We start from the raw sequence: 16,652 nt of genomic DNA on the forward strand, positions 1-16,652 counted from the left end.
CACACACTAATCACAAGCAATACCAGAGGTGAGGATTGTTGCCTTCAGGAGCTATTTAAGCGATGTGTTTCAGCTTGTAAGGTATGTAATCAAAACAAAACTTCCAGGCTCTGTGAATTTGTGATCAGGGTCTCCTGTGTAGTTTCTGTTGTCTATATATTATACAGTTGTCCTACACTTTTTTTGAAAAATGTTATTTTTATTATATTATTTTCCTGGTCTGAATAATAAAAATATTTTCAACTGATTTTCCGAACTTCATTCCCTGTCCTGTTTTGTAAATATTCTTTCCTCCTTAACTTATATCCTTCCTTGTTTCCATTGTTCCTTTATTTCTTCCTTCCTTTTGCCCTGTCTTCCTTGTGTATCCTTTCTTGATTCCATCAACCCTACCTTATTTGTGTCCTTCCTCTTCTGTTATCTATTCTTCCATCCTTCCTTGTGTCCCTCCTTTCTTTCAGTTTCTGGATTTTGCAGCTTCAATATTTAAAGCCTTTCTGTTGCAGAAATATTGGTCCTAAATTTGCAGTGTATTTATGTAATTTACATTTTAAGAGGATCATAAAATCCCTGAGATCTGCAAAGTCTAGAATATTTACATGAAAAGTGTAGGAACCCTGGAATTCAAAAGAGCAAACACAATTGTTGCATACTAAACGGCTTCATCCAACAACTAACTGTGGATGAAAGAGAGTCTTTGTATCATTCATATTTTGTTTTTAAAAAGACCCAAACATTTGACTTTTCCCAGGGTATGTAAACTTATGAGCACAACTGTAAAGGTTTCTCTGGCCAGGCTGGCATGTGTTCATGATTTTCTTTAGTTTGCTTCCTGTGTGTTTCATGTTACAGCAACAAAGGAAATGTTTCTTGTTAACTTGTTGCCTTCCTGTTTCCTTAACAGTACATGGGTTGTGTGGAGGTGCTACAGTCAATGAGAGCTCTTGACTTCAGCACCAGAACTCAGGTCACCAGGTGAGTATGTGCACAGCTCATGTGCGTCAGCTGTTTTTTCCTTCTCTATGTTTCAACATAGAGCATTGTAAGAGGGTGAGAATGTAAGAAAAGTGGCAGTGGTTAGTCTTAAAGACATATTGGGTTTGTACGCTGCCACGCTCTGTTTACCTCTCAAGTCTTTTTCTACCACTTCTCTTTCTGTCCTGCTTTTGATCTGTTTTGCTTACTTGTTTTTTACTCTCTGTCAGTGTCTGTTTCTGTGCACGCCGTCATGTGTGTGTGTGTGTGTATGTATGCACCCCTGCTGTTCCCTGAAGCCTTAAATTAGAACACTCTGGAATACTGTTGGTTTCCTTGTGGTTTCCGGAGTGATATTTGTCTCACTGGTAAAGAGCAGCACAGTTGTCAGGGAAGATAAATTCTCCTACCCTCTGCCAGATTTCGTTTTAATCTGCCTAAACGTGAATCCAGAAAAGAGAACGTAACTTGCCTGACCTGTATATATATATATCTTTGTGTTTGTGTTTATTACCCTGTCAGAGAGGCTATAGCTGTGGTTTGTGAGGCGGTACCTGGAGCCAAAGGATCCCGCAGGAGAAAGGTACATACAGCTTACACTTGACCACACCCTTACTCAGAACATTATTTATTTATACAGCTTAAGTGGACAGCCGGAGGAAGGGTTTTCTGGATGAAATCTCTGTTTAGCTTGACTGTCCACCCTGTGGTCAGTTGGCTGTTCGGCCAGGTTCTGTCTCACAGACTCGCATTGATCTGCATAGGGACACAGCAGACATGTGGAAGAAGGTGCCATGGATCAGTTTAGTGATCTGAATTGAAATCCTGTTAGAGGTTGCAAAAGACTTTACTTTGGGGCAGTCAATCACCTTCCATCAGGAACATGATTCTAAACAGAGAACCAGAAATATAACGGAATTGTCTATTCACTGTCCAGACCTTAATGTAACTTAGAATCTTTGGCAAGACTTGAAAAATGTATATACACAGACATTCTGCATCCAATCTGATTGAGCTTGAATTATTTTCGCATGGGCAGAAATTGGCCTCTGCTGTAGAAATCTGGTCAGGTTGTTCCTCTAAGTGCACTCAGATACAAATGCATCAAAACACAGTTCAAAACTTATTTTATATAAAAAGAAAACTGCTGGAACTTGTGTATCATTTATCTTCCTGTTCACAATTGTTAACCATTATGTTTTGTTGTAGCACATAAATTGCTGCACAATGGACAAAATTTGAAAAAGTAATTTGTGTATTAATAATTCCTCAATGATTCCATCATTGCCATGTGCAGGCATGGTAATGATGGAATTAAAGAATCCCATTTGTCCAAAGGTTATCTGTACTTTTAGCCCAAAAATGTGAATCCTATTGTCTGAACTGTATGCTGGTAGAAGGAGACAGAAATGCACAAATATTCATTTGAGCTGACTGTAAACTCGATATTGCTGTTTAGTCTCTCTCCTGCTTCTCCCCTGCCACGAGGGACGCTTATGTGGAGCCAATGATGTTCTTAAAGTACTTTAGATTAGCAGACACAGCCACCAGTCTGCTGTTTAAAGATTTTGAGTGTCTGTGCACAAATGAAACTGAAAACATCCATAAAACAGGTGGCTAAATCCAGCTGCCTGCTGCCATTGCAGGATTTGACCAAGGAATGTCTGGCAGGGAAGCACCCCAGACAAAATACAGTGGTAGTACTTATACTAGAATAGATTATACTGGTCTAGGCTCTCTTATTTGGCAGGACTGAGGTTAGTGTGGTATGGCATGCTCATTCAGTTTTGATGGTGCTTTACTTATCACATATTCTACACACTTGGAGATAGTCATGAATGAAAGACATTGGAACAAGAAGATTGGACCGACACATTGTTACTGTAGAGTTTTCTGTGACAGTCTTGGCCGAGGCTCCTTTGTTGGTCACAGTTGGCCATGGAGAGCAGATTAACAATTGCAGCTGTTTTGTCACTCCCACACATGCATGCATGTTCACACATTCAGCCAAGTACTGGACTTTACAAAAGAAGCTCCTTGTAGATATTATTATGCCTTATAGAAGTGGGAGAATAAAAAAATAAACACTAGTTGTTTCTGGTGTGTTTGAAGTGTTTTGTTTACAACTCATAACCATGTATGCCTCTCTTTTGCAGCCTTCTTCTCGCTCTCTGACGTCCATTCTGGGGAAAAGTAACTTGCAGTTCGCAGGCATGACAATCAGCCTCACTATCTCGACCAGCAGCCTCAATCTACTGGCCTCTGACTGCAAGCAGGTTAGGCTGAAAATGTTTTTAGAAATATTTAGAAAGGTTGGTCCTTTTGTGTTAGTTTTGGCACATTTTCTGTGTTGTTTCAGCTTGCTTCATCTCTTAGTTTCACTTCATAAATGCCACAAGAGTGATGCATTGTTTAACAGGAACTGCAGCAATACGGGTACTGCAAGTGGCTTGTCAGAGTTTTGCAAATAGTTATCTCATGAATATGTTTGTCTCTCTACTCTAAGCTGGAAACAAGGTGAGGTGGACCATGCTGTTCTTGGAGAAACCGGTTTCAGCTAGTTCAGAGAGACCCCTCTACTCCTCATCTTTAAGTTTCTGTTTTATGACCGACTATTGACTGATAGATCAGCTCACCAGATCAAGTCTTCATGTTGGCATTTACCAACAGTAACCCCACTGTTGCCATCTCAACGACTTTCTTACTAGTTTTAGCAAAATTTCAGACAAAAAAAATTGGTATTGGCCAAAATTAGAATTGGCAGATCAGACTTTTAAATCAGTTCATTTCAGTAAAATCAAAATTCAGTACATTAAACAATAGTAATTATTGTTGAACATTTATAAATGGTATGTAAGTAGTAAGCCCAGCCAGTTGGGTGAAGTCTCTGATTTTGCAGCAGTTGTTTCTACAGAGTGTGTTGGAGTTCAGGGGAACAACCCCAGTATGAATAGAAGAAACTTCCTGCAGACTCAGTTTAAGTGTTAGCATCCCTTTGTCACAGCTAACCTGTGGTTGAAAGGACAGGAAGACGACAGGAAAAAACACAGATTCACAAGCCCGGAGTGCTTTCTGTGGGAAAGAAAGCAAAAAGAATTGAGCATTCAAACAGGGATACTTTTTTAAAAAGAGTAATAAACAACAAGAAAAATTCAAATCCTGTTTAAGTGTCCATTCAGTATTTGCCATCTCTGACAGAGATCTTGTAGTTATTTATGAAAATAATTTTTATAAGATCCTTGCTTGCAATACACACACCACCTTCCTTATATGATAAACACAATTCTTAAGGGTTTACAATTCAATTCACTGTTTTGATCAGCTGTGGGATTTTCTGGGCCATTAATGCAGATACATTAGTTACTCCACTTTGTGAGCCTCCTTCACTGGACTGATTCCTCCTGGCTTTATTCTTGCCACTGGACAGGATGTGATGCTCCTCTAAGACCTCTAATGTGTTAATAGATACAAAGTGGTCAATCTGCTTGGAGATGGCTTACAGTCATGTATATCAACATACAGGACAACGACGCATGTTGTTCTGCACATGTATCCATCCAGGCATAGGAACAGATACAGGCTGAGGAGCATTAATACGGTTTAATGTTGATATTGATTCATCTTGGATGATTGTTGCAGACTGTTTACAAAAGTGTTCCATCCCATCTTAGAAGTGTCTGCTGCAGATGATGGTGTTCAGTAGAGGAAAAAGGCCTTTTCTCAGTAATGACTCCTTTGTGTCCCATCCAGACGCTTTCATTTCACTCCCCGCATACTTCATCTTACCCATGTGTTCTCCTTTTTTTTTCTTTGTCCTGTGTTCTTCCCCTGTTTTTCTCCACAGATTATCGCCAACCATCACATGCAGTCCATCTCCTTTGCTTCTGGAGGAGACCCAGTGAGTCGCCCAGCTCTCTGTCTATCTCTTTAAGCTCAGACCTCACTCTGGCTTTTTTCCATGTCTCTTCAGCCTGCATGTGCTTCCTTCCTATCTTAAGTCATTGTCTATTCCTATGAATTCCACTTACCTCATTGTTGCCTTATTAGCTCAGTCTCTGACCACATCACTTCCTGTCTTCTCCTTTTCAGCTTGCTTTACGATTTTAACCCTTGTTGCAACTTAGAGACTGCAGCTGCTACTTTACCCGTCTGGTTGTCTTTATCTCAGTCTTCCGATCTTAAATCTGCCCTTCACTTTTTCCTGCTATTGATTTTTCCCTTTCCCTTCCTCCTCTAACTGTGTTTCCCCTGTCTCGTTCCCACAGGATACAGCTGAGTACGTAGCATATGTGGCCAAAGATCCAGTCAACCAGAGAGGTGAGCAAAAACAGCAGCTGCCTCTGTCCGAAGCCACAGCTTTGACTCCTTTGTGGGGAATTTTACATGAGTCACCTGATTTCTGTGTTGAATTGTACAACACACGGAAATGGAGCCTGAAATTGCGCACTCTGATTATACAGCCATTATTTTTACCTAACATTTCCATTGAAATATAAATTAATCCCATTAGGTGCATGAAAAAGCTTATCTGCTTCATTAGGGTTTGTATTTAAAATGCCGCCTACCACAGCTGAGACATTAAATACACACGGCACGGGAAGAAATAATACACAACATATCAAATAAGCATACTATGTAGGGCGTCAATAAATGCTGCATATGTTAGCTTATATTAAATATTTGGCTTTGTGTCAGAAACATAGCCATCCATCCAGACCCAAGCTGATTGAGTTTACATTTTAGGTTCTTTAACCAACAATCTTCTCTGACAATCCTCATCATGTAATCCTTCAGTTACATGGCAGCACTGAAACAGCTGTCCTGAAATTGCTTAACGACTGAAGTCCTGCTTCTGTTTCTATTCACCATAAAATCTTACAGAACAGGATTCAAAACCAGTTTGACCTTTTGGGCTTCAATATTAAAATTATTTAACTCATTGCTAACTGAACAGTAGTTCTTTTGTTGCATTTATTACCTATTACTTGTGGGCTCCTACGTAGCTCTAAACATAGCCCTGTCCTTTTCTTGTTACTCCGTGTTCCCTGGGCAACGTGATAAAGTAACTTATGAGCTTTTATCAGTAAGTAGATGATATGCAGTTATATTTCTCTTTATCCCCAGTTGTTCCTGCATCTGTTATGTCGAATTGATCCAACGTTCCTGTGATTCAGTTACTACTGATAACATTTGGGTTATAAAAATATATACTTACGAGGCTTAGAAAAGACTGAGAACCATTGGACTAGATAATATAAATTTAAGTTTTTGAACTGAAAGAGCAAAACTGAGATTCTTGTTATTGAAAATAAGATGCAGAAAAAGATAACAGATGTTTGTTTTTGTATTTTTTTTATTCTCTTTGCTTAAAGAATAAAAAGAGGTTAGAAACGTTTGAGTAGGTTCTGACAGTAATCTGTTCTTCTGCCACATCAGTAATGAATGCAGAGGAGTTCAGAACAGCGTCGGGAAGGAGCAAATTACTCATGGATCTAAATACCTCTGCAGGCTTCTTGTTGCTTTTAGTAATGACTTTAGGATTTATTTGTTTTTTAGGCTTTTACTTGATTAAACCCCTCGCCCCCTTATCTGATATATCTAATATGATTGCCATGTGCAATCATATTAATTAAATTAGCATATTATTGAAAAGTTCATTTATTTCAGTAACTTGGTTCACTTAGTGGGACACATTATATAAATTCATCAAAGGTTTTCAAGTCTTTTTTTTTTTTAATTAATGAAAACACAATACTTTAGATTAAAAGATCAATAAAAATGCATTTTAACACAGAAATGTAGGCTTAATTAAAAGTATGTTTAATACCTGCTTAAAGGTTTTTGTTTTTTTAAAAGGTACTTTCACTCTGACGAGCCTCATGAATGCATATTGTGGTTTATTGAAATTGAGTGTATGTTCCACCTAGATTAAAAGTAATCTACTGTTCATACATAAGACTCTTATGCCAAGGGAAGAGATTATTTTTCCCCCAAACACTTTGACAGTAGTTGACTATTTTAATACTTTTAAAAAGTATCTTAGAATGAACTGTTTCACTGTTCAAGTTACTTTATTGTATTTAAATCTTCATTTGGTCTGCTTTTTTTTTGTTATACTTGTTTTGTCTCCAACCCAATTACTTTTACTTTATTTAAAGAATTTAACACGTTTCAGATTTTTATTTGCTGTTGGTATAAGTTGATTTAACTTTATTGCCGTTTTTTATATTTTTTCTCTGTAAAGTACTTTGAAAATATTGCTGAAAAGGTGCTTTGTAAATGCATACATTTCTTTTTTGCATTCTCATTCTGTCTTCTCTCCTTTTTCTTCTTTTTTCTCTCTTTGCTCTTTTCCTTTTTTGCTTTTGTCTGTTTTAATCCTTTTTTGTTGTGCTTTTTCTTTCCTGACTCTTTGCTTTTCTGTTCTCTTTTTTATTTGTTCTTCTCCCTTTCTTCTCTCTTCTTATTATTTCTCCTTCCCTCTTCTCTATTGCTCTCTTTCTTGCGCTGCCTCTGTTTGAATGGTGTTGCCTGTCTGAGTGCTGCATTTATTTCAAGGACATGTTGCTGCAGACTTCTTATCTTTTATGTGTACCTCCTCGACTGCAGCATGTCACATCCTGGAGTGCTCCGAGGGCTTGGCACAGGAAGTCATCAGCACCATCGGCCAGGCCTTTGAGCTGCGTTTCAAACAGTACCTGAAGAACCCCCCCAAACTGGTCACACCTCATGACAGGTACAGCTCACAAATAAGCTGCAGCTTTTTTTGTAATTTCTCAGCCACTGCTTTTTTTCTTTCACTTTTTTGTGTATTTCATTTTCTAAACATCTTGTCTTTGTCAGAATGGCTCCATTTGATGGCTCTGCATGGGAGGAAGAAGATGACGAGGCTGTCCCTCCTCCTCCTCCTCCTTCTACTGAGGTTCCTTACTATAATAACTTTCCTGATAAGCAGCCTCCCCCTGGTGGACTGATTGACATGAGGACTCGTCCAGGAGCAACACTGGTGAGAATGAATGGATTAGAGAGGGAAGAAGAAGATCTGCTTATTCCTAAATTCACCACTGGCCTGGTTACAATATGCTGGTTATTAACTTGTATTTTAGTGCATTTTCATGTTGTAGTATTGGAAGCTGTGGCAAATATTACTGTAACCCAGAAGGAATAGATCTGCTTCATATAATTTTTGACCTTTGTAATCCTTTTAGTAATCCTAGAATATCTACATTATTTTGGTCTTCTGATTGTTTTTTGTTTGCAGCCCTACGGGCAGCCAGGTCAGAGCGACATTCACAAATTGCCTGTGCCTCCTCTACCAGGTGAGCCTCTTTGTGCCTGTTATTTTTTGGAAATTCAGAAAGAAAAAGTGTTTTTTTCAAACTGTGTTTAAATTGAAGACGTATAGTTTAGCCCTAATAATAGGAAACTGCTGTCTTATTTTCTTCCTGTTCTTTTACTTGAAAGTAGAAAATGTCTTTGTACACCTTTTTATAATTTTTTTTTGTGTTTTTTAGTGGGTGCCAAAGAAGGAGGCCGGGAGCTGTTTGACGACCCATCATACGTGAATGTGGAAAAACCCAGACCTTCTGTAGCAGCTAATGGAAATGCTCACAGAGACGTTTTTGACATGAGTGAGTGTCTCTCAATAACTTAGCTTAGTTTAAAATGTAATTTCTTAACTTTCTGAGCTCAAATGCACAGTTGTGTGAAATACAGAGGTGGCACAATAAAGCAATTTGCTGTGAAATTATGAAACACTGATATGAATTGCTGTAAATGGGATGTGTGGGTTGTAATCGAAACAGAAAAATAACTGGTAATTACTGTGTGCATAAAATAAAGGTTGTACATTAACAGTGGAAAAAAGCTGTCATTCCAGCAGATTCAAACTCAAAACAGAAGCTTCTGCAAAGAGAAGCCATGAGGAAAGATATGGGACTAAATTTGCATTTTATAAAACATTATTGCCGAGCTTCACAGAGTTTTCCACATTAAATTTGCATTGTCTGCAGAATTATGATGCAGTTTGGAAGATATAGAAATGTATATTTATAATGATTTGCATGTGTTTGTTTTGAGTATTTTTCTGTTGTACAAAATATGAACAAGTATGAAAGATAATCAATTTTATTTCCAGAAATTATTTCCACAGCTAAAGATTGTACCTGTCGATCTTTCAATCCACTCAACAGTATTCAAACTTGATCATTTGTCAGTCTGTCTGTCCACTGAAATGGTACTCTTAATTCCATTCTCCATTGTGCCAGAACATTCAGGACAGAGAACCCTAATCAAGAATACCATGTTGTGTTAATCTATTTATATAGATAGATCTATAGATATAGAATAGAGGAGGAAGCAGTTTACCTTGTTGAGGAAGGAAGGTAAAGTGCAGACTGTAACAGTCGCAGCACACTGTACAACTAAATGCGTTACGCAGCTCCGCCCTGCTCTGCTCCTGTCAATAAAAATGGGAAAAGTAACAATGCAGCAAATGGTGCAATAAAAACAAAAGCAGCAAAAGCTTAATTAAAATATGTTGGGTTTAATTCAGCCTCAGGCCTCTAATTAAAGTTAATTAAAGTTGGATCTGGCTTGGACACAATGCCTATGAGCTCGGCCCAGGTCAGGTAGGATACTTTAGGCCTGATGTAAACTCTAGTGCAGATTTCTCCTCCAGATGGAAACCAGAAGGAAGTTATTAGGTTGTGCGTTCAGACCACAGCAGGTGAATCGTTCAAAATTTAAGTGGCGTCATTTAATTTCAATATTGTTCATAGTTACACATTGGTCTGCCTGTCCAACCATTAATTAATCAATTTTTTGATCATTCTCCTGTTTATCCATCAGGTTGATCCTCCATCCAGTCATATGTACAATTTATACATACATTTAAACTTTTATCCATTTGTTTTTCATCCATTTGTTCATTTCTCAGTTCATCCATTCTTTTGTTGTTCATCTATTCTTCAAGCTGTCCATCAGTTTGTCTGTCCAACAAACCCTCAATCTGCTTATTCTATCTACCCATTTCTCTACCTCCCATTGTGTTTATCTTGCATCATGTCCTCTAAACCAGGCTATAATGTTACAATGTGTTTTCATTTGTTATTTTCAAGAACCGCTCGATGATGCCTTGGGAGTGTCTGGACACGCTGGCCCAACATCAGTGGTGGTACCGCCGTCGCTGGTGCAACAGTTGCAGAACGAAATCTGGTTCCACGGTAGCCTGAGTCGAAAAGAGGCAGAGAGACTGTTGACCCGAGACGGAGACTTCCTTGTGCGGGAATCTGGGACCACTCCCGGACAGTACGTCCTTACGGGACAGCAGGGGGGTCAGCCCAAGCACCTGCTTCTTGTCGACCCAGAGGGAGTGGTAAGTTGGGGGAGTTGAAGAAACATTACATTTTAGTTGGGTATAGTGGTGTTGATGGTAACACATGATGTTTTTCCCCCATTAGGTACGCACAAAAGACCACCGGTTTGGAAGCGTCAGCCACCTAATCAGCTACCACATGGACAACAGACTGCCCATTGTGTCAGCCGGGAGCGAAGTGTTCCTGCAGCAGCCAGTGGAGCGCAGGGCCTGAAGCCACACACACCAATGAAATACTCCACCAAAAATAGACTCTCACTCCCTCTCCAAATCCACACAGCACACTCCCAAAAACTTATGCTTTAATACACACAACACTACACACAGCACTCCCAGGAAACGACACGACTACAAGCCAAAATAATTAAAATACATCACCTGTTTCTCAGCAAAAAAAAAATTACTTTCTTACCGCTGTTGCCACATCTTCTCCCATTCTGTGACCTGCAGTCTCCTAGAAACCCATTGGACTCACCCACCCACCACAGAGAGGCACTGCTGCATTTTCTGAACCAACTGTGAAGCAGGGAGGAGCCCTTCACCAACATCACAAAAGGGCAGAAAACAGATGCAATTCTTTTTCTTTTTTTTATTCGTTTGAGGAAAAAAACAACTGCTAAGGAATTGTTTTCTAAAATGGTTGAACTGTGGAGGAACGTGAACAGACTTGGTTTGAGATGGTTAGTGTCTTTATTTAGGAGGGGAAATATTTCCTCCTCAGAGCATCGCTGGAGCATTTATGTTTGAATAAAAAAAAAAAACAGGCAGTTTCAGGGACTTGACTGAGTTCAGTTCACTCTTCAAGTCTCACCGGAGAAGTAAACGTGACAAGACGGGCAAATATGCATACACGAGTGCGCAGCCCATCTTATGAGGAGCGCTGCCCCACCTTCAGTCACTCCGGTTTGAGGACTTTGGACCTTGGAGGAAAGCCTGCATGCAAAAGCTACGCTAAAGACCATCATATTCTTCATTGTGTTTTGTATATTTTGTTCTGTTATCATGAGTCAAATAACTTACTGGACATGTGGAGTACAGGAAGATCAAAACAGCTGTATCTCCCCAAACCTTTTAAACACATGCAAATGTATATACACACCTTTACATGCCATACACACTCTCATGTCATGCCAAAGATCATAAACTTGGTTGCTATTTGCAAGAAAGAAAAAAAAAAGAGAGAAGCCATGACTATTAGCTGTTGTCTCTAGGCATGGGCTGGTATTATATTCTCATGATGTAAAAATCTACAAAATCTACTAAACAAATTAGTGATGTGATGTAATTCCCTTTATTTGACACAGAATACCAACAGTTGTTGTTGCTGCTGCTGCTAAAATTACACGATATTGGTTGTTACAGTTAAAATGATGTGAAAATATTTATTTTACTACTAAATTGTGATATTTTAAACTGAAGCTACATAATTAGTCAGGTAGATGGCACAGTCAGATACTTTCCAAACATGCAACTGAATTTGTAAAGTGTTGCACCTTTTTTTTTTTTTTAAGTCACCAGCTGACCTGTAATGGGCAGCAACAAGTAAACGGTCAGTGGCATTTTGCTACTCTACTCTCGTCTCATGTAAAAACATTCTGTTCCACTCATGTTTAAAACCTTGGTACACATGAGTACTGGTAACTGGCCCATGCCTAGTTGCATCATATTCATTTCTAAATGGGCTTGTTTTTTAGTGGAGAAATAATTTGAGGTGATTGTGCCTGAATCCTGCGTCAAAGAGGAGATTTTTAAAGTACACTGATGTCAGCCACAGAGGGAAAAAATGGTGCATTTTGAGAAGCATGAAGGTTGCTTTTCAATAGCACTGTAGTGTGTGTTTGCATTGACAATCTATGAGTTATAGCTTCAGAGTAAAAGCAAAGGTGAGAAATGCTCAGCAGTCTTTAAGTAAGAGCGCTCTGCTTGCAAAAACTAATGCAGTGTATTCTGTCATTGTGCTGTTTAATAAGATGAAATCATCTTTTTAACAAAAAAACAAAACCCTTTTATGAAACAAAGTGGCTCTACATGACTATATATCATTTTTTGAAGCGGTTTCGATCTTCAGTGTGCTATTTTCATACATACAAGGATTTCAAAAAGGGGGGAAGTTAATGCTGTTGTTTTCTTCTCCCCTCAGTTCATGACACGTTTTATATCTTTTCAATTGTGCCTTGTTTCCTCAATGCAGTCATGTTTTTTCAATGCAGTCACCTTATGTACTTAATTCAGATGCAGTCAACTGCAGGGAATCTCTCAGTTTAGCAAAAACTCTGCAAAAGTAACACCCTGATGACGACAACATGCGGCTCCAGTGATGGCAATCTCCTCTGATGCACATTCCTGCATTCAGCTTCTAGTCACAGATACTTGATGTCACCATTGGGGAGGGGGGCGAGAGGGAGGATATATTTCTTGATCACCTGTAAATAACATTAATTTTAGAGTGATCCGCTTAAATATTGTTTCTATTGTGTATTTAATGACTTATTCAATGAGGAACGCAGACTGTACAGCATTAAGGTTGTTCATTTTAGAATGTAAGAGAGGTTGAAACCAAAAATTGTTGAAATGTGAGAAGGGACCTTTCAGTCACATGTGATCAAACATGCGCACATACCAGAGTGGCAACTGTTCAGATGAGTCAGAAATAGGAAAACCAGAAAGGAGCTCCGTCGTTACTTTGTGTGTGCATGTTGTGCTGGAATAGATTCAGCTGACCCTCTGTATCATTAGTGAACTGGTCCTGTGCTGTTGTTCATCACAGTTGCCTTTGTTGCATGGAAATATGTTTTAAAACGATGTTTTGTTGTTCACAGTAGTAATAGTGTCGTTGATGCTGTTTATGATTTTAAGCCAAAGGTTCTTTTTGAATTGTGTGCAAAGATATTAATTTGTACTTTATATTTTCTTTTCATTCTGTTTTCCTTTATAGGGAAACATGTCTGTTTACACCTGTAACTGAAAATATAGATTGCATATATATCACTCATTTTTGTGGGTTTTAGTTGCATTTTAGCTGATTTTGTTAATTCAGCTCAAATGAATTAACAAAATAAATTTTAGCTGAATGAATTTCAGCTAAAATTCATTCAGATATCTACAGTCCTACAGTAGATAGGACTGTATTAACCAGTCCTATCTTCCAAAGCCTTGTCTAACTCTTTTAGTCTCATCTTGGTAATCTGACAGATACAAAAGCTCAGAGATTTGTGTCTTTCAGGATCAATCGAGGGAGAACTATCGGGATTGTAATCAGTCCAATCAAAAATGTTGTTTATTCCCTAGTTAATTATGCAAGCAAAAATAATGAAGCAAAGATGCTACACAAATTCTGCTTTCCTATTACTAAGAAAATAAAGTGTTATGATGAGGGGATTCACTAGTAAAATTATTGATTGAGATTTGGTATGAAGTATGAACTTAATGTACCAGAACAACCACAAATTAAAAAGGAAAAAGTGCTTTACTTTAGTCATATGAGGCACTTGTGGAAGTAGCTTGCATTTCTGCTTAAGTGGTTTGCCCACTTTCATCTCTGCTGATGCTCTAGTTTGTTTTTCTGCTACAACGGTTCATTCTGAAAAGGCGGACTTTTGGATATCTGGACTTTCTTAATCTGGATTACTTTACTGATAATAAGCCTCAGACTGGAATGAGACAAAGTTAGACAAATGTAGCATTTTGACAGTAACATAAAAAAGTCCAGATCTCTGATTCTGTCAGGCAAAACCTTCTTGATGAGGTTCAAGGTTTGGTCAGTTTCCAAGCTCAGCTCTCAGCAGCATGTGCTCCCAGGACAGGAGTAGGTCCTCACCAAGAGCTAATCACCAATCAGAGATGGACTTGGAGTAAGGCAGCAATTTTCAATAAAAACTGATTTCGTCATTTCTTTTACACACTTTCAGACTGAGGCAGCAAATGTATTAAGATTCTGTAGAGTGTGTATCTCACAATTCGGGCTCACATTCAAGGTTTAAATAAATCAGTACAGTACTTGAAATTACAACTACTAACGCATTATTTCAAAGAAAACCTTTTGAGCACAAGGTTAAATGCTTCTCTTATTTTGAAGATCACTTGAAGCCCTCTTCCGGAAATAAAGGGTTACCGTATTTTGGGGACACCCGTGGTCCAGTAGGGACGTTTTGAAGAACCGAGAGAAAAGTTGTTCTTGTGGGTGAAGGGTCAAATCTGAGGTGTTTATGCACTACAATACACTGCTAGAAATGTGTGAAGGTCCAACATATACTGTCCTAAACAAAAGGTACGATGTGGGTGGGGACCTACTGGAACTCTCCTATTTGTTAGCAGAAGCTGTGACAGTGGGGTGTCCTAAGCAGTTTTTGTGTGGGGATTGAACACAGACGAGTGTGACAAACAAAGCTTTTAAAAAAATCAGCAGATGATTGAAAGGAGAAGAGAAAATCCTGGATGTGAATGGAGGCAGCTGCAATTTGGACAGTAGAGGCTACCAAAAGACTGGCCTGACCTGACCGGCATCCTTCTACATACACTGTTACTGACGGGTCACCTTTGCCTCTGCATTGATTCTGCTTCCTAAGCCATGCACCCCCAGCGTCCTCTTCCCCAGGCCATGCCTTCGTCCTCCTTAGGGCAGCACCTGCGGGACATGACCATGGGTCTCGGAAGGGGCAAGAACTTCCTGGGAGGGAATTTTTCCTATGGTTTCATCCAGTCGGTTAAGGAGTGTCTTTATTTCCTCCTCTGTTGCTGGTGTATAAAGGAGATCCTTGACTGAAGGACCGAAAGAAAGCACAAGCTGTAAACATTTGACGTATTGAACATTTGCTCTGTAGAATGCAGTTTTAGAATGCATTTCTTTGGAGCGTATGAAGAATGTTCTTGGAAAAGCTGTGGTGAGTGATCTCTTGTACAATTGTGCTCTTACCAAGCTAAATTATATACTTTCTTTATATTTAGATCACTAAGCAAACCGTTTTTTCCTGATGACAATATTCCGTTTTTGTTTTAGTGTCCACAGGATGTCCACTTTGAGGTTTGAGGAATCATTCTTCAATGCTATTTGACTGAGGTCAACATTTTAGAGCATCGCTCTGAAGATCCTGGAGTTTTTGGACTGTTCTAACCTGCTTTTCCTTGATGTGCCAATAAATAAACAAAATATTTCTACCTTCATATGTTTTTTTCTTTTTGTTTATTTATTATTTGATAGTTAAAAGATGCTGGACGAATGTCTGGAACTTCATGTGGAACAACTAAGTCCCGGTTTGTGTGTCAAAAACATTGTGGTGGTAAGAAGTCTAATATTTCATTTAAAAAATTTTTAAAAAATCAGTACAACCCTGTACAAGTAAGAGACAAATTAAGATTTATCTGTATTTGTCAGGATTAAATATTGAATTCAAATATTTAACACTCAAAATGAAAATATTGTGAGAAACTAATGCTCAATAAGAGACAGGTAATCATTGCAACCCAGAAGTAAAAGTAATATTAATCAACCTAATTTCTTCATACTGATTACTTAAAAATATAACCAAAAGTAACGCATAAAATAATGTTAATAGATTCAACAGAAGGCAAAGTGCTTTTTTGGGCCTTGTAAAAAATATAAAACTATTATGAACTTCTTGTAGAGTACCTCTAACATTTTATAGTTTTGCTTTGCCTGATGTTTTACACATTTACTTTACAGTAAAGCTCAGATTGACGGGACAATGTCTGTGAATATCAGTTTGTACGTTTCAAATTTATTCAACTCTGGAGTTTTCGATAAGTCAGTCTTACCCATGAAAATGATTTGATTTAAACTGTTTTATTGTTGATTTGTTTGTATGTTTTGAGTTGTTGCATTGTGGAGTGTAAGTAACCCTCTCACCCAATCCTCAAGAGTTTTGCTACTCTGATCAGCTTCCCTGTCCCTACTGAAGTAAAGGCCACAGCGTGATGCTGCTGCCACCTTGTTTCAGTGTAAAGATGGTGTGTTCAAGTTGATGTAGCCTATTTGATTTTGATTTAAGATTGACTGACAAGCACAGCAAAGAAAATCTTGCCTTCCTAAACAGACAAGACCAAGACTTTTTCCGCATGGCTTGTGACAACCTCAATCTGAAATTGTCATGGCTGTCTTCTGCCAATGGCTTCCTTCATATCAACAGATTGTCCCACCTTAGACATGAATCTCTGCACCTCCTCCAGAGATACCAAGGGTCCTCTTTGCTGCTTTGTAAATTAATTCTCTTTTTGACAGGCCTGTGTGTTAAGGTGGAGAGTGTTGGCAGGTGTTGGGTTGTGTCCTACTCTTTCCATATTTGGA

General features: G+C 38.6%; 2 protein-coding genes across 5 annotated transcripts in view; both read left to right on the top strand.

Moving 5' to 3' along the window:
- shc1 (SHC (Src homology 2 domain containing) transforming protein 1) overlaps positions 1-13,343 on the top strand; it is a 29,906-nt gene extending 16,563 nt beyond the window's left edge. For 3 of the 4 annotated variants that reach the window (XM_032557633.1, XM_032557632.1, XM_032557634.1), the window contains 11 exons: positions 905-975; positions 1,498-1,558; positions 3,132-3,251; positions 4,820-4,873; positions 5,241-5,292; positions 7,585-7,711; positions 7,819-7,981; positions 8,237-8,294; positions 8,490-8,606; positions 10,095-10,351; positions 10,437-13,343. In XM_032557633.1, the coding sequence (XP_032413524.1) occupies positions 905-975; positions 1,498-1,558; positions 3,132-3,251; positions 4,820-4,873; positions 5,241-5,292; positions 7,585-7,711; positions 7,819-7,981; positions 8,237-8,294; positions 8,490-8,606; positions 10,095-10,351; positions 10,437-10,565 (1,209 nt within the window). In that variant the 3' untranslated portion in view covers positions 10,566-13,343. The remainder of the gene's footprint in view (positions 1-904; positions 976-1,497; positions 1,559-3,131; positions 3,252-4,819; positions 4,874-5,240; positions 5,293-7,584; positions 7,712-7,818; positions 7,982-8,236; positions 8,295-8,489; positions 8,607-10,094; positions 10,352-10,436) is intronic. The other variant, XM_032557635.1, reaches the window with a different exon arrangement.
- Positions 52-15,511, top strand: lenep (lens epithelial protein). Its single transcript, XM_032557636.1, has 2 exons — positions 52-64; positions 13,448-15,511. Exon 2 carries the CDS (start codon positions 14,919-14,921, stop codon positions 15,111-15,113), a length of 195 nt encoding a protein of 64 aa, XP_032413527.1. The 5' UTR covers positions 52-64; positions 13,448-14,918; the 3' UTR covers positions 15,114-15,511.
- Positions 15,512-16,652: the final 1,141 nt, after the last annotated feature.

The sequence above is a fragment of the Xiphophorus hellerii genome, chromosome 3, assembly GCF_003331165.1.
Source record: "Xiphophorus hellerii strain 12219 chromosome 3, Xiphophorus_hellerii-4.1, whole genome shotgun sequence".
NCBI lineage: Eukaryota > Metazoa > Chordata > Actinopteri > Cyprinodontiformes > Poeciliidae > Xiphophorus > Xiphophorus hellerii.